At 37.7% G+C, this 24,200-nt stretch overlaps 1 protein-coding gene across 16 annotated transcripts in view; it reads right to left on the bottom strand.

Moving 5' to 3' along the window:
- The window catches only part of Fer (fer (fms/fps related) protein kinase), a 284,447-nt gene that overhangs the window by 227,736 nt on the left and 32,511 nt on the right, over positions 1-24,200 (bottom strand). For 13 of the 16 annotated variants that reach the window (XR_003952084.1, XR_003952086.1, XR_385280.4 and 10 more), the window contains 3 exons: positions 22,501-22,766; positions 11,330-11,503; positions 7,220-7,319 (listed from right to left, as the gene is read on the bottom strand). Coding sequence is in view for 10 of the 16 variants with exons in the window: in XM_006523641.4 (XP_006523704.1) it covers positions 7,220-7,319; positions 11,330-11,503; positions 22,501-22,707 (481 nt within the window). In the remaining 6 variants the exon portion in view is untranslated. The remainder of the gene's footprint in view (positions 1-7,219; positions 7,320-11,329; positions 11,504-22,500; positions 22,767-24,200) is intronic. The other 3 variants (XM_017317242.2, XM_006523645.4, NM_001286415.1) reach the window with 2 other exon arrangements.

The following is a 24,200-nucleotide window of genomic DNA, read 5'->3' as shown; positions in this document are numbered from 1 at the left end:
TACTTGTGTTCATTAAAAAAACCAACAGTGATATATTATTTTAAAATATCATACAGTTAATATATTTGTAGTTATTTAAAATTTATATTGAGAAAAATGTACATATTTTCAGTATTGCTGTAGACAAACATCTACATAAGACTGTTCAATTGATTGTTGTTTTATATCAAACAACTTTAATAATACTAATTTTTATTGTTACAATATTTTATAAATTTTAAAGAATATGATAAAAATGAAAGGTATTGCAGGTTTTGAAGGGAGGCCTCTCCAGGAGGAGTTGGGGTACAAAAGGGAAAGAAGAATGTGATGTAAGTCTATTTATTCAAAATATGTTTTTAAATGTTAACAAATTCAGATAAATTGAAATTATGTATTTTTTTCATCATAATGCAATAAAACTTAAATCAAAGGAAAAAAAAAAGATTAACAAAGATGAACAGACAATACAGCCTTTCTCACTGTATTACCAAGGGGACACTTCTGTGCTAGGTGACAGGAGTCCTTGATGAAGACCATGATCAAATGGAGTGCTGAAGAAGACTTGGAAACAAATCCATGTTACAGAGGGAGGCAAGAGAGAAAGGAAAGTTCAGGAAATGAAGAAAGACATCCTTGGAGGTAGGACAGACTTGCCAATCAAGCACAGAAAGATAATGAAGAAGACATCTGAGAGACACTGCTAATGCCATGAATCAAAAATGCCTTGTGATAGGGCAATGGTGGCACATACACCCAGCACCCAGGAGACAGAAGCAAAGGGATTTCTGAGTTCTAGGCCAGCCTGGTTAACAGAGCTAGTTCCAGGACAGCCAGGGCTACACAGAAAATCCCATCTTGAAAAACAAAACAAACAAACATTTTGTGGTTCTTCATTATCAAATCTGTTCAAAATATTTAAATATTGACAATACACAAATATATCAATTAATATGATTTTAAGCAAGTCAGATTTTTGGTACAAATTGAGTAAATATCAATTTAGATTAAAGAATATTTTTAGATATTTATTAATTTCTTCCCTTCTTCCAAGGAAGTTCTACAAATGAATTCTATTCCCAGAAAGACAACTTATACTATTTGGGGGGTGGAGGGGATGTATGTGTGTGTGTGTTTGTGTGTATAGTGTATCTAGATGGGTCTGTGTGTATGCGATGTGTCTGGAGGATGTGTATGCACATCCATGTATGTGTCTATGTCTGTCTGTCTGTGTATATATAGTATGGGTGAGGTGGTGCTGTGTATGTATGGTGTGTGTGTGTGTGTGTGTGTGTGTGTGTGTGTGTGTGTGTGTGTATGCCAAGTATGGAAGGCACTTGTGAAGGTCAGAAAAATGTGTCAGATCCCCTTAACTTGATTATGAACGACCTGCTACAGATGCTGGAAACTAAGTTCTGGTGCTCTAGAAGAGCAGCAAGTACTCTTAACTACTGAGCCATTTTTGCAGCCCCATATTAAGAATTTTTGGTAAAAAGAAGCCTTAGAGACTTAGACATCCCCCAATACAGGAAAAGCAAAAAGGGTTCCCTGCCTTTCTCAGAACCCCTCTAATGATAAGGCACATGACCTAAGCACATAAACAGAAAGGATGTAAGAGGCATAGGGTGGGCAGAAGCACTGGGAAACGCTGCCCTCCAGACGCAGCATGGCTGCTCCACACAGGAACATGTAAGGAGATTTGAGGCTATGGCTACTGGGGAAAGGAGTCACTTTTTATTGGGGGTGTGAGCACTGATGCCTTGCTTGTGCCCCATTGGTACAGTTGCACACTCATGTGCATATGGGCATCACTGGCTAGACGCAAGTGTGTTATCAATGAAAAAGGAAACCAGAAAGACGTGAAGACGGGAAGGAGATGTTGGGAAACCTGGGGAGAGGTGGGGGTGGATTCATTTCCAGATACATCTCATACATGTATGAACTGTTTAAAGAATATGTTAAACATCTAAAATATATGAAAATAAAATGGAAATCACCCTTCCTGCAGAGCAGTATGTTGCTATGATCCACAAATCTGGAATTCCCTATGTACCAGAAACACCACTGACCTTTCCTAAGAAAATGAACACATATTTTACAAAAGATAATTCCTGCCCCACTAATAGGTAGTTTGACAAGACAAGAAATTTACTAATTATATAAATTACTTTACAAAATGTTACCCCAGTACTGTATTTCTCAGAGATGGGGTCAGGAGGACAGTCAAGAAAAGAGCAATTCAATTCTTACAAAACATAAACTACAAAGAAATGGGATTTTAGCCTACATTAAGATAAAATGTTCTATGTCACAAATCAGTACAATAATCATACAGGTTAGTAATGGTATAGTTTAATATAAAAGAACTTACGAGCTGGTATCCTTTGATTTTTTTTAATTCCATTCTATTTAAGAATGTTTATCAAAAATCCAGTGAACATATTACCTCAACTATACTAAATCCTTAAAGAAGTTTTTAACTCAATACAATGCTCCTGGGACAATTTTATTACTTAGCAATTAAGTCATTTCAGTATTAATTGTAAGTAATTTTTAACAACTCAATGAATATATTCTTCCACCAAATAATACATATTTTTTTCTCAGAATATATATACATTTCTATTCATGAAGACTAATATTAGTGACCTTCTTGCAGAAACACAGGTCATTGACAGTCCTAAAATCAATCAATTGGCACACACATCTTCAGACAGCTCTGGAGCCTCCTCTAAGAATAACTACTTGTCCTCCCACACACAGGGATAAACTCCAGTAGGAAGCTGATGTCCAAAACTCAGGACATCACCTGCCCAGTCTTCTGGCTAGAAATGAAAAGACCCTGGCTGGAGTGAGAGGAAATGTATTAACTCCTGTCCACAGGGCACCAGAGCAGCCCACACCGGCCCTTCCTGGGCCCCGGTTTAAGATTTCTGTGGTTTTTATCTTCTATTTCAATTCATTATTTTTAAAAGCTACTTTATTTGTTACTTGAAATTAAACAAGTTAATTAAAACAGCACATCTCACAAAATCATGTACACTTATCTAGAAAACGTTCAAGTAAAAAAGATCCTTCCACTGTCTACACATTCATAAGAAAACTGAAGTGGCTGACAAAGTGAACCTGAGTACTGTGGTCTAATGCACCACTTTGTACTTATCTGTACCGTAAAAATCTTAAGGAACGAACTCAACTAATTCCACACTTAATGCCCTCCTCCTTTAAACTATCGTATTCTGCTGTGTTTGTTTTTCCTTTATCTCCAGGATTCTTAACTCAACTTATTTTTTCTAAACTTCTTAAGTTATCTCTCCACACGCACACACTTTCATGGGGACATTTAAACTGCCCATCTGTTTCCTATTTGCACAGATTTTGAACCACACACTACCCATCTGCCTTTCTAATGGGTATGGACTGACTCGTTAAATACGCAACACTCTGCTCACTACAGTGTTAATAATTAAAATATAGAAAACTTAACTCCCTGGCTTATTCTTTTCCCTGAATTAGGTGTATTATATGATCAGAAACATAAACAGGAATATTATAGCCAAAATATAAACCAACTGCTCATTAACAATTTAATAAAAATAAATTGCCGTTGAGAATACCCAATAAATAATCCATTACACTGATAGAAGGATGAGGTTTGAACCAGACCTGAGGTTACAGGGGAGAAGGGTCTGGGGAGAATGTGTACCGGACGCTCCCTCACACCTACCCAGGTTGTGAAGCATACTGTGTGGGGGAGGGGTGGGACTTCCTATCAAGCAGTTGCTCCTTCCCTCAGAGGTACAGAGATCTGATGACCTGCTTAATTGTCATAATTTAGAAAAGAACCCTATTGTACTTCTGATAGACCTGTTCTACAAATAAAAATCTTAATCCACATGGAGACTATATAAGAGAGCCCCAAATGCCAATAATACATAAAACAAAAGAAGGACATAAGACAGGAAAATCAAAAATATGACCTGAAAGCAGAAGGCGAGATGATCAGGGGAAACCAAGGCGAGCGAGGAGGCTGAAGAGAGCAGTAAGAATGAGGCAGAGGAGTCAGGAGGGGCTCAGGGACAGGTAAGAACAAGTATGATATGTATGTATAAGTCACACTGTCACAATGAAGCCTGTTATTATGTATGCTAACCAAAAATGAATAAAATAAAGACAAAATTAAACATTGCTCATTCTTTCACTCAACAAAAATATTTATTTAAAAGGAAAAACCACCTAATAAAATTCCAGCAATATACCTTTCCGGTTCAGAATAACTCATATCACTAATAGAGTTTCTAATATCCTTTAAAATAATTACAAATCACGTTAAAAGTAGTTTAAAATATATAGGGTGACCAAGTAGTTATTCACAGTCCTCTGCTACTGTATGTTTTTTCTTAGCTGATGAGAAGCGCTGAAGCAACACGTGGAGTTCCAATTTTTCCTCCTTCATATAATAAAATTCACAGAGAGACTGAATCATAATTCTTTCACCACTACTTGTTGACAGATGTGTTTCATGGTTTGTAATAACAGAGTGTATATACAACATGTCATACCATGACCAGTGTTATATAGCTAGAAACCCTCAATCACGTAAGGCCAAAACACTCAAAGACAAGCCAGACTCCTCATTGAGCTCATCTAGAAAGTCAACCATTGGTACTATAAACTCCTCAAGTGACTGCCATTTCCAAATATCATGGTAAAAGTCCCCTGATAATAATAAGTAAGATTTGATTCTTTTCTAAGAACAAAACAACTATTTTCTACTTTGTCTGCTTTGATTTCAATAATTGTAAGTGTTTTATCATCCCCTTTTGAAAATGGCTGTGCTGGCCTCCAACCCCAGATGGCCAGACTCAGCATTTGTCTTAAAGGATGGAGACACATTCCTCTCCCTTAACTAAATGCTCTAATGAATCTCAAATGTGCTAGAGCTTTGGTCCCCATTGTGTCAGGCTGAGACAGTGGGACATGCCCATGTAGCATGATTTGAGACATTTGTTCTAACATGAACCAGCCAAGGCAATGGGGATGCCCAATGTTGATGCCTTCCAGGACGATGAGCTCAAGAAACTGTATTTCTTTGTAGTTATTACAATTGTCATGAGCACTAAGGTAGCTTAAGCTTTTGATTCTCAGTAAGGTCATAAATTTATTTTCCTTTGTAATCACTAAGCAGAGAAAACCTTGCACGTCAATATGGCATCATACATTCAGTTTTCACCCACTCAGCTTCACAGCTATCAGTGGCCTTAGCTAAATCTGCTATTTATTAATCTTCTCATTACTGTCTAACATTACCTACTGCTCCTGTACACAGGCTATAATGTGCTTTACAGTTAACACTTACATTAGATAAGCTTTGCTTAATCACAAATTATAAAAGTACATTGGTCGTAATGATGAAAAATATACACTAAACAAGTTGTCATACAAACATAGATAATAAAGGTATATATTCATAGATTATGGAAAATGTAATCTTGCTTGTATAAATTAAGCCTTTTCCTCCCCTTGAGCAACAAGTCACTAATTCTGTTTTCAGTGTCTTTAAAGAATATAACTCTCATAAATAAGAAGAATGAATTGTCAGAGCCAATGAGATGGCTCAGCAGATAAGAAGACCTGAGTTTGGTTTCCAGCTCACTTGGTGGTTCACAATTCCCTGTAGCTCCAGTTGCAGAGGGTCTGATGCTGTCTTCTGATCTCGAAGGACCCATGTACACACACACAAACACAGACACATACACTCACACATATACACACACTCATACACACTCACACATAAACATACACTTACATAATCACACATATGCATTTACACATGCTCATACACACTCACACACACACTCAGACACACACACACACACACACACACACACACACACATACACACACGGTTTCAACTCTCCCAGTATGAACTTAGAATGTATAAACATGTGTCTGTGAGAGTCTCTCAGGGGTTAGGGGTACAGCTCGGAGAGGGGTAAAGCACTTACCCCTGGTTCCAACACAAGACAGAGAACGGTATGAAAGAGAAACATGGAGAAGAAAAGAGGAGGGAGGGAAGGAAGGAGGGAGGGAAGGAAGGAGGGAGGGAAGGAAGGAGGGAGGGAAGGAGGGAGGGAAGGAGGGAGGGAAGGAGGGAGGGAGGAAGGAGGGAGGGAGGGAGGGAAGGAGGGAGGGAAGGAGGGAGGGAAGGAGGGAGGGAAGGAGGGAGGGAGGAAGGAGGGAGGGAGGGAGGGAAGGAGGGAGGGAAGGAGGGAGGGAGGGAAGGAGGGAGGGAGGAAGGAGGGAGGGAGGAAGGGAGGGAAGGAGGGAAGGAGGGAGGGAGGAAGGGAGTTAAAAGCACTGTCTTCAGACGAGCCCACTGCCTCCCTCCTGCTGTGTTTCACCAGGCTCAGAAGAATCTCCTGTGAGCATATCTCTATATGACAAGCATTAAGTGAAAAGTCATAACATCACAACAGACTTTGTGTTTAAGCACACATGGTCTACATCATTAGAAACAGATCTCGACGACTGGTGATGAAGTAAGTGCCTTCCCTTACTACTCATTCTCCAGCAGGTATGAGAGTCACTTGAGCAACAGAGTCCAGCTACAGTCAGTCAAGTCATCACTGGCGCTGGGGTCCTCATATGGACTTATAACGTAATTAACTAACTGCCAAGGAAGAAGCAGTCACTTTACCAAGTTAACTCTGCTGACAGATTAGAAAACAAGAAACACTGGGGGCTAAGAGAAGTCTCAGCACTCAAAGGAATGCTCTCTGTACCTAAATCATTCTTTAAAATACAAAGAAATAATGATGATGTATGTGAAATTTGAAGAACCCTATAAATCAATTAGGACATGCCAATCTCAAAGTAGTTAAGGTGCATGGAAGAACATAAAAAGCAAACTGTAAACATGGATTCATTTTTTTTTCTATAAAGAGCTGATGAAATTAAAAAAGAGACAGTAAATGTAATACTATCTAATTAAGTGAATGTAAGAACAACATATACATTCCGTGCATCCTTTACCAATTTTACAATCTCCACTCGTGTGAACTACTCAGAATCTCTTAATACACAGAGAACTTGCAGCAGTGCAACAGCCCATTTTGACAGAGCGTGAGATTTTTAGAATGTAAACTGCTCTGGGCTGAATAATTCTGCTTACAAAGATGTCTATTAGACGACCAAATAGAAGCCATCACACTGAACACTTTTTCTGATGTTGTCATACCTTTCGCTAAGGCTTCTTTATATTTCTCTTTGGCAGAATTCATTTCTTTTATTAATTGTCGATAGCTGGATTTTAATTTCTCCAATTCTGTCTTTGTGACCTGTCAAAGACACAATATGCAGAAAAAAAAATTTAAGTGTTTACATTTAAATTGGTCAATAGTTTACATTCTAAAGCATTAGTTGATGTATATTTATGATTCAGAAGTGACAACTACTCTTTGCCAGAAAATTACAGACAATAACTAAAAATGAGTTTTAAAATCCATGATAAATTCAATATGATGTAAAAACACACGAACTTCCTTCAAAAGACAGATCAAGAAGAACACAATACCAGGAGACACACTCTCAAAGCAAACACACTGATCCTGTAGCTCTTACACTCTTTCCTCCCCATCTTCCAGGATTAACTTGAGCCTGAAGTCCAGGACGGGTGGGCAGTATGTAAGGGTATAAGCAGGGTATAAGGGCCTACAGGCCATATCCTCACATGTATGCTCCTTTCTCCATAACCACTCTTCTGACTACACTTAGTTCTATAACACAGGAAATGTGTTAGATTAAGGAGAAGCCAAAAAGCACTTACAGGAGTGGGGTGGTCCATTTGGCAATGGTCAGCTCTAAAAATATACATTTAAATAATATTATATGGGCTGGAAAGGTTATGTTTGGGAATGTATATGTACATACATATATGCATGCAGTAGTGACTAACAATGAAGAGCCCATGAGTTGGAGAGGAGCTGGGAGGAGCACATGACAGAGTGTGGGAAGAGGCAAGGAAGAGATGCTGCAATTACATTATAATCGCAAAACGTTTTAATGTTAGAAAAAAGAAAAAAATCATTTATAATCCAAAAGCTAAGAATTCAATTTTCAATGTATACATCTATGCTTTAAAATGTACCTTTTATTTAATTTTTGGCAGCTATACATCTGACATATGTCTAGGATGTACAAAGAACAGTAAGAAACAAAACAAATAACCCAATCAATAAATGGCCCGATAGAATGGAATAAATGGCCAGTTAGCAGAGGTGAAGTAAAAATGTCCGGTATCATGAAGAAGGAAATGTGCAACCAGCAGAGGAGAGCAAACCACTGAGTGCATCAATCACCAGGGGCACCAATCAACCACCGAGGGCATCAACCACTGAGGGCATTGCTCCCTGCAGCATTACCGAAGTCCTGGCAGTGCTTTTTTGCTTCTCCTTAATAAAAGACTATATCTCCTCTGTTAAAGAATTACAGTGAGTTTCGCCCTCGCCCCAGTCAAAGCGGCAAAAAACAAAAGCAAGTGATTCTGAAGATATGGACCAAGAGGAACCCTTGTACACTGCTGATGGAGCTGTAAACCCATCCAATCTCTGTAAAAATCATTATGGAGGTTTTGCAAAATAACAGAAATATATCTACAATCTGACCCACATATACCACTCCTGGGTATTTACCCAAAGGACTCCTATTCAACATGTCAAGAACATACTTACACATCAATGTTTGTTGTGAAATTATTCACAGCAGCTAAACAGAACCACGGTAAGTGTACAAGAAGGAAGAACTGGGTAAGGAAATGCGGTATATATACACACAATGAACTTCTTTCCAACCAGATAGAAGGATGAAGTCATGTTATCTACACAAGGCAATGGTGTTAAATAGAAACAACCATATTAAGCAAATTAACCCAGCTCAGATTCATGTTTTCTCACATTTGTAGTTCTTAAAGTTTATATAGTCATGTAAACTCCCTTATGCACATGTTTCAAACTGTAGAAATGAAAGTAGAAGTAGAAATATAATTGCCAAGAAGAACAAAGAGCAGTACTGGAGGAGGAGGAGGAAGAGGACGGGGGAGAGAAGAATTCGCTCAGCATCAGCGCTGTGAACAGTTTGAAAGTAGCGATGGTAAATTTCACTCACTGTAAAATATTAAAGAGCAAACTGAAAAGGGTTTCTGTTTGTCCATTTGGTAAAATCATTTCTGTGTATATGTGAGTGCTGGCATGTATGTAAGTATACTGAATGCATGGCTAGTGTTTGTGCAGGCCAGAAGATGGCATCAGATGCCCCAGAGTTACAGGCAATCATGAACTAACATGAGAGTGCTGGTAACTGAATCTGGGTAACTCTGAAGAACAGGCAGTGCTCTTAACTGCTGAGCCATCTCCTCAGCCCCAAAAGTTTTTATTTTAATAGTACAAAATAACTGACTTATTGAACAACAAATATTTTTCTTTAAAAGAAAAATATAGTCTCGATTGTTTAAAACAATAAATTAATATGATGTGTTCAGGTGGTATTTTCTGTAAGTATAAAACTGATGAAAATAATGGACAGAAACTTTAGATTACATTAGCAGCTCTAATACCTTTGTTTTTATTTATTATTGCTGATGCTCTGTTCTTCATATTTTAGTGACTCTGAGATAGGAATTTTCCATTTGCAGAGACAGACACTGACTGTCAGACAAAAGTCATTATGTAAGTCAGTGCAAGCTTACAAGAACTGAGTTACTAATTATAAACAACCTTCTTGACCTATAGTCAAAATACTATCATGATGCAAGATAAAGGCAAACTTGACTCATGGTCATCTGAAAATCTTCTAATATACCATCTAAAAGATAAGAAAAGGACAGCATCAAAACCTGCAAAAGAGTGTATGATTTTATATCAGCAATGTGGAAGCATGAAAACTTAACACACAAATATCAGCAGCCTTCCTATACACAAACAACAAAAAAAACCCTGAGAAATTAACTAGGGGAAATCAAAATGTACACTGCAGAAATGTAAATGGAGACAGCCAGGATGGAAGCCGATCAGGAGGTTTCTCAAAAAAACTACAGCCATAAGTACCATGTGACCAAGCTGTACTACTGCCTCCACCTCCCAAGTGCTAGGAGTAACGGCATCCACCACTATCCTGGTGCCCCAAAAACTCTACTTCCCAGCACTCAGGGCAGGCCAGAGCTCTAGGCGTTCCAGTCCAGCCTGTTCTACAGAGGGAGTTCCAAGCCAGCCCCATATTTCAAACAAACAAACAGAAGAATGAAAGAAAGAAAAACTCAAAATTTAAGGGATTCCATTGCATATAGCATATTATCTCATTTATCCAGTTAGTAAATGGTATTTTTCAAAAATAAACAGAAAGAACCACCCAGGAACTAAAGAGCAATTACTCAAATGCAACTTATGTGTCAGATTACATCCCAGCTACAGCAAACCCATATAGGGTGTTTAATAACATTTAATATCTGTCATTTTTAGGTGGATTAATCAGAATGTTTTTAATTTTAAAAATAATCTCTATATTACCAATAGGTGGTAAAAATGGTTTTGGATAAATGATATCAAGGGTTTCCCTTAAATGACTCAATACAGGGAAAGAATGTGAATGTACATAAAACAAAAGAGCGGGAACTTTGGTGACAGCTACAGGGCAGACATGCTAGTCTTTTCTTCTGTTTGGAAGCTCTGTAACACAAGGGTTAAGAAATTACCCAGAAGAGACAAGCGCTAAAGGCAAAGACACTCAGAAATACATTAACTGACAGACAGACAGATAGATAGACATAGACACACACACACACACACACACACACACACAAGTTAAAAGCTATTTCTTTTTTATGTTTTAAAGTTTACTTTGGGTATATGAATGTCTTGCTCCTGTGTGTGTCTGTGTATCATGTACTTGCAGAGTTCACAGAGGCTGAAGAGGAAATCAGATCCCCTAGAGCTGGAGTTACAGCGCTTGTGAGCTGCCATGTGGGTGCTGAGAATTAAACTGGATCTTCTAGAAAAGCAGGAGTCAGTGCTCTTAACTACTGAGCCCTCTCTCCCGCCCTAAAAACTATTTCAGTAAATAAAATTTACATATTCCACGTTATTATAAGATTTCCGAGGCACCGTTTAATGGTCAGTGTATTTTCTCTTTCTTGGGACTGAAATGACGTCTTATAATCAGTAACATTCTGTACACAATAAAGTACCACAACAAACACTTCTTGTCAGAAATAACAACTTTAAGCTCAGACAGAACAAAATATTAACATAGGTTTTATAAGAAATATAAAAAAGGCACTAAATCCAGGCAGACATACCTTGATCATCTCTGCCTCTATCTGTTGATGAATGCCTACATAGCTCTTCTTCACTTGCTGCTTGTCCTTGATCATCATGGTGAGCCTGTGCAAGGGTCCAGAGTTCAAGTCCTCTGCATGTGTCTTCATTATCCTACTAAGCTGTTCTGTCTGCTGAATCATCAGTAGCCAAGACTTAAAAATAATGATAATAATAAATTAGCATTTGTATTAGAAGTTCCCACTTAACTATGATTTAAATGTTCAAGAGTTATAAATGTTTAGTTTTATAAGAACTTTTACATTATAAATAGTAGATTTTTGCAAAACTGTACAATGAATTAGGAAAGATTTGTATCCAACATCCTCAAGTACAAATGCTTCAGATGTCAGTGAAATCCTAGGCAGAAAACTGTGATGTGCATGTACCATGATATGTGCGCTATGAAAAAAAGTAATTTAAAACACAAGTATTCCTTCGTTAAGATCTAAACTTTAACAAGCTGAGCATGGTAGCTCCTGTCTGTAATCACGGCACACAGAAGGGTAAGGTATATAAACTGTCACAGGTTTGAAGCCAGCCTGAACTACATAGCGAGTCAGGCCAGCATGGACTACAATTTGGGACCTTGTCTCAAAACTAACAAAAAATTGATATAATTAATTCATTAACATCCCTTTTAGTTGGTTGCTTTTAGTTGATTAATAAATATTTAAAGCATCAAAACCCTTATAACAAAAACATGGATACTGTCTTAAAGTGTAAATAGCAATAGCAACTTTTATAACTTTTCATCTAGACTTTCCAGTTTTGTTAAGTATAGGCTTTTGTAGTAGAATCTGATGTTTTGTTTTGTTTTTTAATTTTCTCAGTTTCTGTTATGTCTCCCTTTTCATTTCTGACTTTGTTAATTTGGATTCTGTCTCTGGGCCCCTTAGTTAGTTTGGCTAGGGGTTTATCTATTTTGTTGATTTTCTCAAAGAACTAGCTTTGGTTTTGTTGATTCTTTGTATTGTTCTCTTTATTTCTATTTGGTTGATTTCAGCCCTGAGTTTGACTATTTCCTGCCATCTGCTCCTCCTGGATGTGTTTGTTTCTTTCTGTTTTAGAGTGCTCAGGTGTGCTGTTAAGTTGTTTGTATGGTATCTCTCCAATTTATTTATCTGTTAGTTCATAACACACTTAGTGTTATGAATTTTCCTCTTAACACTGCTTTCATTGTGTCCCGTAAGTTTAGGTATGATGTTCCTTCATTTTCATTAAATTCTATATAGTCTTTGATTTCTTTATTTCTTCCCTGACTAACTTATCACTGAGCAGAGAGCTACTCAGTTTCGATGGGTATGTGAGTTTTCTCTTGTTATTGTTGTTATTGAAGACCAGACTTAGGCTGTAGTAATATGATAAAATGCATGGGATTATTTCAATGTTCTTGTATTGGTTGAGGCTTGTTTTGAGACCAATTATAGGGTCAATTATACAGAAGGTACCATGAGGTGCTGAGGAGAAGGTATATTCTTTTGTTTTAGGATGAAATGTACTGTAGCTATCTGTTAAATGCATTTGGTTCATAACCTCTAAAGTTTCACTATGCCTCTGTTTACTTTCAGTGACCTATCCATTGGTGAGAGTGGGGTGTTGAAGTCTCCCACTACTATTGTGTGGGGTTCAATGTGTTTTTTGAACCTTAGTAAAGTTTCTTTTTTTAATGTGGTTGCCCTTGCATTTGGAGCATTGGTGTTCAGAACTGAGTCTTTTTTTTTTTTTGGTTGGGTTTTTTTCTTTGATGAGTATGAAGGGTCCTTCCCAATCTCACTTGATAACTTTTAGTTGAAAGTCTATTTTATTGAATATTAGAATGGCAACTCCTGCTTGTTTCTTAGGACCATTCGCTTGGAAGATTTTTTTTTTCCTAGCCTTTTTTCTGAGGTAGTGTCTGTCTTTGTCATTGAGGAGTGTTTCTTATATGCAGCAAAATGCTGGATCCTGCTTGTGTGTCCAGTCTGTTAGCTTATGTCTTTTTATTGGGGAATTAAGTCCATTGATAGAGAGAAATATTAAAGACAGATATCTATATCTGCTGTAGGTAGTATTATGTGCATGTGAGTCTCTCCTTTTGGCTTTATTGAGAGATTATTAATATCTTGCTTTTTTCTTTAGTGTAGGTATTCTCCTTGTGTTGGAGTTTTCCTTCTAGAATCCTCTGTAAGGCTGGATTGGTAGACAGATATTGTTTAAATTTGGGTTTGTGCTAGAATATTTTGGCTTTTCCATCTATGTTGATTGAGAGTTTTACTGGGAATAGTAGCCTGGGCTGGCATTTGTGTTCTCTTAGGGTCTGCATGACCTCTGTCCAGGATCTTCTAGCTCTAAGTGTCTCTGGTGAGAAGTCTGGTGTAATTCTAATAGGTCTGCCTTTATAAGTTGTGACCTTTTTCCCTTACAGCTTTTAATATTCTTTCTTTGTTCTCTGCATTTAGTGTTTTAATTATTTTCTGACCCAATCTATTTGGTGTTTTATAGGCTTCTTGTATATTTATGGCCATCTCTTTCTTTACATTGAGGAGGTTCTCTTCTATGATTTTATTGAAGATGTTTTCTGGCCCTTTGAATTGGGAATCTTCATTTTCTTCCAGTACTATTATTCTTAGGTTTGGTCCTTTCATTGTGTCCTAGATTTCCTGGATGTTTTAGATTAGGGGCTATTTGCATTTTCTTTGACAGTTGTGTCAATATCTTCTTCAGTATTTTCTACACCTGAGATTCTCTCTTCTATCTCTTATATTGTGTAGGTGATGCTTACATCGATAATTCCTAACCCTTTTCCTAGGTTTTCATGTCCAGAGTTACCTTCATTTGTGTTTTCTTTCTTGTTTCTACTTCCACTTTTAGGTCATGGACCGCTTTGTTCAATTCCTTTCCCTGTTTGACTGTATTTTCCTGTATTTCTTTAAGGGATTTGTTTGTTTCCTCTTTAAGGGCTTTTCCCTGCTTAACTGTGTTTTCCTATATTTCTTTCAGTGAGTTATTTATATCCTCCTTAAGGGACTATATTATCTTCGTGAGATAGGATTTTATGTCAGCTTCCTGATTTTTCAGGTGTGTTGGTGTATCCAGGGCTTGCTGTGGTGGGAGAACTGGGTTCTGATGATGCCAAACTATATTGGCTTTTGTTGCTTATGGTCTTGAGCTTGCCTCTAGCCATCTGGTTATCTCTGATGTTAGCTGGTTTGAGTGTATGGAGCTTGCCTCCTATGTCCCTGTGTTGCTGCAGGTCTCCTAGTAGGCCTGTGGCCCTGGCTGTGGTAAACCTCCTGTGGGCCTTCAGACTGTGGGGTCTTTAGAGGGGCAGAGAAGCTGCTGATCTGTTGCCCTGCATGCAGTAGATCTCCTGGGAGACCTTTCGACTGCAGGCTCTTTAGAGGAGCACTCAAGCTGGTAATCTGCTCTCCCTCACTCCTTTAAAGCTAACTTCTACCATCTAAATCTCAGCTCCTTAAACTGTGGCTCAAGAACCCATGTGCATGCATACAAACACACACCAGCAAAAGCTTTCCAAATATGTACCAACCAAAAACAAACTATTAATGACTGAGGTATTGCTGAGAGCAGTATCCATGGAGGGCCCTTGGTTCTAAACCCATGACATGTATACACCATACTGCACACGCCGTCTCTACACATATTCCCACTAGAAACAATGAAATGCCTAAACTCAGCTTCGAGATTATTGTATGCTACGAGTTGTAGCAATTATACTTCACATACAAATTTTTGCCTCTTATAGAAACAATGGTTTAATTATGAAGACGAAGATATTCCTCTCATTCCTCAGCATATGTCTATAAAATTGCTTTCATATTAGAATAAGTAAAGTGCTTGGTTTCAAATCTGTTTGCTCCTGATTTGAGTCTCATAAAAATATTATTCAATGAATTATGGCTTAAGACCAAGACAATTTACAACAATTTCTGAAATTATCCTATACATATTTCTCCCATTGTGTACTATTTGTTAAAGTAGTGCTCTCAGCATTGACAAATATAATTTCATAGATTAGCAAATGCTGAAAAGATTGTTCTATATCCTAACAAGACTTAATTTCTATTTTAAACAAAAACTCATTCATCTAAGAATTTAAATTTGCTTTCATGTTTAATTAATATAAAATTTTATATATACCAAAGGATTGCTTTAAAATAAATTTTTTCATGATTTAGTATCTGTAAATGTTTGATTTGTGTACCTCCTTTATGAAACTATACACCCAGGTCACATGAAAATTTCTCAGACTAAGAGGAGCTACAAGTGAATCAGGTTTAAGCAGCTCTGATTTAAGTGACTCTGAGCTCCTCATCTTTAATACTTGCTTTCTGCCAGCTCACAGTCTTTCTGATTCATTCCTTTTATAATATGATTAGGCAAATACTTCATCTAATAAATTTATAAACTGACAGTCACCCATTCAATATCACATAACTAATAGAAGACTTACATGCAAACATAAATTTATTTCTTAATGGGCTAGGCATGATAAAACTTGAAGCTTGGAAGATAAAAAGGAGTGCAAAACCTTGTTTCTTGACTACTTTATGAAAATCTACCATGGCTTTGCATGGCAGGGCATGCCCTTGACCCCAGCATTTGAGAGGTAGAGGCAAGAAAATCAGAAGATCAAGGTCACCCTCAGGCACACAGCAAGTTCAAGGACAGCCTAGGCTACATGAGATCTTGTCTCAAAAACAAACAAAAACAAATACGTAAGCTAAACAAATCAAACCTTCTAAAGTGGTTACAAAGTAAACTGTAAGCTTTACTGTTTACCCTGCACTTAACCACTGTATTGGAGACTAAAGCAAAGGAGAACACCCTGAACTACTTGCAGGCCACTACTTCAGAACACTACTTTCTAACATGATTACATCCAACTGAAGAAGTTTTAAGTCCAGATTTATGTCACTCTTGACAGGACATGATTTGTTACAAAACTACAGAGATGAAAATGAAAGACACATCTCCCAGTAACTTTGTTTTTAACTAACTAGAAATAATGGTAGCCTTTGTAATCTCATTGAGAGTATTTAAGGAATGAAACTATCTAACCAATCCAAATCCAACACAGGATAATTAGGAACAAGACCAAATTAAGATTGAGATACTGATAGCGCACACTTTCCTTTGCCCCAAGAAAACAAAATACTAGTCTGAGATTTTTTTTAATTTTATAACATTATAAAGAATTTGTAATAGTATAGTTAAAATACTGACTCAATACTACTTTTATATTAAATCTCTGATTTTTAAATATTTTGCAGTCTTTATTCTTTTGTAGTAAAAAATTAAATTTACCGAATATTGCCTTTAAAAAAAATTCAATTTAGAAAATTTTCATGCCCCCCAACTATCCATAAAAGATTAATTGCATGTAATAAGTATAGCCCAAGATATATAAAATAACCAACATAAATGGTAAAAATGACATTTTTTTTTCCTTTGGAAACCAATAGAGGCCAATGGTATCAACTACACTAAAATGGCTGACTATATAACATTTACAAAGTAAACTATATGCTCAGATTACTGAAAACAAAAACTAGAGAGAGAGAGAAAATGTATACCTTTTAGGGTTGGCAATAGCTGTGCAGTTAAGAGTACTGACGATTCTTCCAAAGGACAGGGATTTGCATCCCAGCACCCACATTATAGCTCTCAACCATCTGTAATGCCAGGAGATCTCCACCTTCTGGGGGGCTCACATGGTGCACAGACATAATTGTGGCTAAAGCAATCATGCACATATCATTTTTAAAAGGAAACATACACCTTTTAGAGAAGCACACGTCCTTTCTTGCCTTACCTTTGAGCTGGCAGATAAGTGGTAAGATGAATCAGCTTCTCAGAACAGGTAGTAATTGAAGTGTTCTGGGCTTATTATACCAAGAAGTGTATATTCTAGGATACTGAGTAAAAGAACAACTACTACTGGGCCTATAATTACAGCAAAGCACTGAGGGTTCTCAACAAGATGATTCAAGCTTGAAAATACCTAAATAATAACTGTCAGAAATAGCTTTGTGCTATAGATTATATCCTCCATGTACTTGATTGCTTTCATCTTGGTTGAATATTTTCACAAACTCAACATTAAAATTCCATGAAGAATGCATAGTTTCTGCACTACACAATAACTCAAAATAAATGATCCTCTAAAGCAACTATTTTTATTTGAGTTTGCCTATTACATAAGGAAAATGCGGGAGTCTCTAAGTCCTTAGGGGATACAGAAATCCAGAAAACAACTCATTAAATTTCCATAAAACAGAGTTTTCAAAGACTCAACTCCAAGTACAAAGGAATCTTTAGATGTGGCCCACTCATAAAAACTTCTCTACATTTTCTTCAAATTGGTTACCCTGCTCCAGCCCATCTCTAACCTGGCTGCAATCATAAATAATTGAGTCTTTTAGAAATATCACTTTGGGGATTCATGACCAGAAAGCCAGATGAAGCATGCTTCTCACACAGAGCATAGGGTCAGCACTTTAAAGCTCCCTAAGTAATTCCACTGCCCACGTTCTGTCGTAACAAAGGATTTGTCTCACTAACAATCTCTTTATTGTATCAATTATATGCTAAAAGTCACAGGGTTTATAGATGTGTTAGGTGCATAGCATTCAAAACATTAATCAGGAATGTATTAAAAATTACAGCAACTTTATACAACTTCACATATATTAAGTGATTAAAAAATATAATGACCATGGCATTTTATATCAGATGACTAGAAACATTCCTGTCAAGGAAGGAGGGTTACACCCTGTGGGTCCTGGAAGTGGGAGAAGAGGTTACCTAAAGCAGCAGACCAAGCTACAGTCCACATGCAGGTGAGTTTGGCTCACAATGAAAGACTAAGCAATGGTAGCCAGCAAAGGACTGCAATGGTCAACTGAAATGCACCCTAAGCAACTGAGTTCAATTGGGTACCATTCATGCACTCACACAGTACTTCCTCCACTGCCATACAGGAGGAAACGCACATCAGGCTCACTTGTCCCATAACACATCACTTGGGTTATACCAAATTCATATTTTAAAGCAAATATTAAATAAGAACTAACTCTATATCCTGAGAGTTATATAAATTATATAGTATTGCATAATTATTATACATAATAATTATATTTCATATACAATGTTTTATACAGTTATTAAATATTAACTCTAGATCATCCAAAAGACATTTTTCAATGTAGTATATAAATACTCCTAATATTTCTATATACTTTGTGTTTAAAGGATTAGTCAGTATCTCCTTTCAAATAAATTGTTATTGAGGATTTCTTATATCACTATAATGTGTAGAACCAGTGTTGAATATACTTGGACAGTTGTAATTTTAATGAACAACAAAACACAAAGTAAAAATGATCTACCGTACAGAGTAAAACAAAAGAAGTAAATAAAATGGCCACAGTAGCTAAAGAGAATGCTCAGTGGTTAAGAGTCCTTGCTACTCTAACAGACAACGACAGTTAGGCTGCCAGCACCCACTGCAAGGAGCTCACAAACACCTATAACTCCAGTCCCAAGATACCCTACATCCCTTTCTAAACTCCTTGGGTACCTGCATACACATGTACATGTACACACACATACACGTATATATACACACACACACACACATAATAAAAATAAATTAAAAAATAAACTAGCTCTTAAACACATGGAAAAGGTAGTTCATTATGCTCACTTTTAGAGATAACAGATATTCTATAGTATTTATTAGATCACAGAAACTTAAAGTGTGAGTGTTAGGAACTGGCAGGCTCATACAGATCTGGTAAATATGAAAAATGGTACAAGTTCTATAGGGAATTTTATATTTATACTGGCAATATATAATGAAACTATACATTCATTCATATTTTGACCTAGAAAGCCCATGTCTATGAATTTATCATATATACACATAAACATACAAAAATGTCTCTATGTAATAGCACTTTTACAACATTGTTTGAAACTGTGAAACACTGTAGAGCTTCTAAACTGGTTTTATGCTAAAATATCTCTTCCAACGATAATTGGCCTCTCAAGGAAAAGTCTAGTTCAGGGTAGTAGAAAGGACAGTTCCAGACAAGCCTGGGAGTTCTTGCCATGCCAAAATGCTTAACGGGCAGAAGCAGAACCAACAGATGGAAGCAAAGATGGCTGCTTAGGCTGCCACCTCCAGCCATCCATAGTCCTTCAAAAGCAAAACAAATGAAAAAGCGAGCCATACAAAACTGTGCCCTTGGGAATAAAGACAGCATATACACACTTCAAAAACAACTTTAAGTAAAAGCTGAAAATAATTAAATCATGGAACACTGTATCTCCTGTTTATGTTTGAAATGAAAGTTCATTGAAAAGACAAAAACTAAATGAAATGACTGAAATACTGGAACAGTGGACAAGATTTGAAGGGTTAGGAGACAGCTCTTACACACAGACATGGAGACAGCTGGAATTTAGATCCCCAGAGTCCACATAAAAGCCAAGAGCTGAGGAATCTGGCCTGTGATGTCAATGCTGATTGGGTAGAACCAGGACTGCTGGATAAGCTGGCTATCTAGGTCAGGGCAGGGTGTCATGTTTGACTATAGAAGGGGGTATGTGGGGACCAGAGGATGACCCTGAGGAGCTGGCCCCTCCTTCCCACCTCACTGTAGCAGTGTCTCCTTGCTTCTACCATGCCTCTGCACTCCAGGCTGTCTGCATCCAGGGAATTACCACACCTCTGCCTCCCATCTCACTGCAGATTAGAGATGCATACCACCACACTCAGCTTTTTACATTGGCTCCATGGACTGATCTAACAACTCAGGTTGTTAGACCTGCACTGCAAGTGCTTTTAGCTGCTGACCCATCATACCAGCCCAAGAAATTCATCTTTAACAATAGTATGTAATGTAACTAAAAAATAATATAAAAATATGCAAGATAACAAAACTACTACATTTTGACTCATTATATAGAAGATAGTCTTAGAAAACACATGTACAAATATTTTGGAATAAAGAGACATAATGTATTCTTAACTAACTTGTAAATTGTTACATTCCCTGTGACTATGGAGAAATATTTATTAATTTATCCAGTTACCTGAAACAATAACTAGATAAAAATAATACCACTCTAAAGACACTAGTTATTAGTAAATGAAACAATGATTCCTTAGAGAAAATAATGATCTAAATTGTAACACTACCAAGGCTGACTAGGTCACAATGTCTAGATCACAATTAAGCAAAACCCCAGGAATGTCCTGTTGAGAAGAGTGACTTCAAAACACAAAGGGGCCAAAAATATCCAGTGGGCCAGCAAACTCGTGGTCCCCTAGAGAAAGAACAAGGACAAACACAGAGAAAATTCTGGAGACCTACAGAGAATCCCCTTCAGTTATAAAGGTGAGTAGTAGACAGCTTGCATGTGTGCAGAAACTACTAAAACCCAGAAAGTAACCACCCCAAAACAGACTGCAAGACACTCTCCAAGAGCTCACAATGCATGGCCGTGTTCCAAAGTCAGAAGTCGCATTTTTATAATAACTGGACCCTTCTGAGTGTCAGGAAAGATGTTGCTAGGTAAAAAAGATAAAGTGATCAGAAAGTCACTCTGTAGTTGGACCTAACAAATGTAAAAGCAAAGGCAAGAGGATCAAACTGTCTGCAAGGGATTCAGCCACATCCCAAAGCAAAGCTCAAGAATACATAAAGAAATACAAACACACCCAACAAGCTCAAAAGATGCTGAAAGCAAAGCAAGGACTACTAGATAGACAATTAGCAAAGTGCCACTCAAAATAAGGAGAAGTGCTAATCCAGAAAAGCTGAGGTGGGGAGTGAGCCCAGAGGCAGCATGCTTGCCTAGCATACACAAAGCCCTAGGTCCATCCCCAGCACTATGGAGAGGAGGACAGGAATGACACTAAGTAGCACACATGATAGAACAGTTGCTATGACTGCTTCCTATTGGTCAAGGAAAGGAGAAGGCGCACACTAAGTAGAAACATGGAAGACACAGAAAGGAGTGCCTAACAGATGTGTACCAGGTACTCGTTAACATGGGACCTGCACACAAGCATCAGAGAAATCAAAGCTATGTAAGAAACCGCATTTGTCTTTAGTTCATTGTGGGCTGAATTTTGTAGCTGATGAGCAATGTTTGCCTTTCATTCTTCAGTGTGTGGTTATGCGGTTTTCCTGTCGCTTTAACTTAAGAAGCTGGCCTCTCTACTGTGTTCTTAGCACCCCAGCTGAGAATCACTGGGTCGTGTACAATTCCTTTATCGTTTTTGTTCTTGACAAAACTACCTCTTCCTTTCACCTCATGATTGTAAGCTTCACCCTGAGGTTGGAAAAACTGTAGAGATTAAAAATAAAAATAACTTTAGGCCGTCCAAGTACTGTCTACTGCAAACTTCAAAGAGTAAGTTTCAGGACAGCCAAGGTTACGTATGCCTTGCCTCAAACTTTTAATTAATTAATTTTAAGAAAATCTCAATTAAAGGTGGTAAGTAAATGAAAAGAATTAAAGGAAGATAAAACAAAAAGAAAGCAAATGGTCAAATAATACATTTAACTACAGTTAATAATAATATCAAATGCCACATTAAAATGTATTCTGAACTGAAAGAATTCTAAAATAAGCACATAAAAATTTAGAGGGCACGGGGATGAGGACAATGCTTTAGTAGGGAAAGGTGGTAGCTGTGCAAGCTTGAAAACCTGGGTCCAACTCCCACTCACACAACAAAGGCAGACTTGACCGCATGTGCCTGCAATCCCGGGGCTTTGAGGCAAAATCAGGTGGATCCCAGGAGCTTGCTGCCCACACAGCCTAGCATCTAGGCTAAGCCCAAACCTAACCAAGTTCCTAACTCAGGACTGAGCTGGAAAGCTATACAAAACACCACTATGCTCCTCAGGCCTCCACATGCAGTGTTCAGGTGTGTGCACCTACATACGCCCCGATCTGTGCATACATGTGTACACCACACACAGAAAGATCCTTTAGAGGATGCGGATGAGACAGTATTAAGAGAAAATTTAAAACACTGCAAGTTGCCATGGGTATGCTCGTTCTATAATATGATGTTTGTTCAAAGGACAAATGTGACCCTATACAAAACAAGTGGGGTCATTCTTACCTTGGACACGTTGCTGACATAATTCACTTGCACAGTGCTTTCTTTATCAACTTGATTACAAAGATTCTGTAGAGTATATGCATATTCTTTATCACTCTTTATTCTCAGAGCCATAAATTTCTTCACTGTCTCCAGCAACCGTAGTTCCCAGTCTTGCAACTTTAACACAGCTTCCTGTGAGTTCTTCAGGTCACTCCCAAATCCCATTTTGTAAGATATAGCTTATCCTCCACACTGTGCACGTGAGCCTGCTAGTCAGCACATATCTGTGAACACAGACGTGAGTCAGTTAGAAGGAAGTTTATCCTCCAGTCAAAAGGATGGCCCACTGGGTTGTTGGGTTGGTTGGTTGGTTGGTTGGTTGGTTGGTTTGTTTAACTTGGAATACTGCTTTATTTCTCAAATTTGGAAGTGATTTTCTTCATTGTGAACAAACCTGAGCAGTATATAATTCATCAAAATTGTTTTTAGAGGAAATACAATGTAAAATAAAGTACATCAAATTATTTAAATCAATTCATATATTTATCTTAAATCCTGTAATTATTTTTTAATCAAATTAATATGACACCAACACATATTCCAAATGTATGTTTTTGTTGTTGAGTCACAAAATACAAATTGCATTTCAGAGTTAGGTAATAGAATTTGGGAAATTAACTGATTATGTTTCCCAGGGTCCAGCTTCGACAAGAGTCAGGGGTCATCAAGGACTAGGGATACCTGGTAGGTGAATAAGAAAACGTACAATTGACATACAATACTGACAGGCTGTTCTTTTTTGACATGGGAGCCCTTGAACTCGGAAGTCAGGGGGTTCACCTAGACTTGACTCAGCCCCAGTCTTTTATTGAAATCATACAAGGAAGTTGGAATCCCAAAGTTCACAGAGGGTGGGTAAATGCTTCTCTATTTTCCTGTGCCAACATTTTCTAATGACACAGAGTAGTACAGATTTAGAACAGAAAAAAGGGAACTATACAATCTCAAACATAAAAGTTTTATAGCAAGCACAATTTTTTTTGTATCTCCCAACCCCCAGTCTCTGGTGAGGTTGGGGACAGCAGTATTGGGGTTACAAAGTCAGTATCTCAGACATGTATGAGACAGTATGGTTTCATAAAAGGACAAACATGAGATCATACTGCTAACCCTTCAGTCTTTGGATCTGCAATCTAGATCAAACATCCAGGACCCCATCTGTCTGTCTACAAAAACAGCCTCACTTAATCCTACGGGGCTGCCACCATCATCCCTGAACCCGAGTGTTGTGGATAGCCCTGGGGCTAATTATATTTGATGTTAAATCTGTTCTCCTCCTGTGAGTGGCTGCAAAGAAGGAATGAGTCAGCACTCAGGTGATTTCCTGCTTCCTACCTTAATTTGTAAAATAAAGGAGAGCTGATGATTGGGCAGATAAAAAGGGAAGGTGGAGCAGAAGGTAGGAGAGAGAAGGAGGAGAAATGGAAGAGGATGCAGAGGAGGAAGAAAAGAGGAGCAGAAGCACATTGCCTGGAGAAACTGCAAGTTCTAAGGAGTCCGATAGATGGAGAAGATGGTAGTATAGCGGTAGATCTGCCCAATCTAGGCACACAGCATATATTAACTGTGTTGTGTTTTCATTGCTAGGGCATATTTGGAAAGAGATTTACCACAACCCCCGAGGAACCCATTGCTGACTTTCTGGGAAATATCTGTAT

The sequence above is a fragment of the Mus musculus genome, chromosome 17 (assembly GCF_000001635.26).
Source record: "Mus musculus strain C57BL/6J chromosome 17, GRCm38.p6 C57BL/6J".
NCBI lineage: Eukaryota > Metazoa > Chordata > Mammalia > Rodentia > Muridae > Mus > Mus musculus.
The sequence above is the reverse complement of the archived record's forward strand: the minus strand, read 5'-3'. Positions and strand labels throughout refer to the sequence as shown.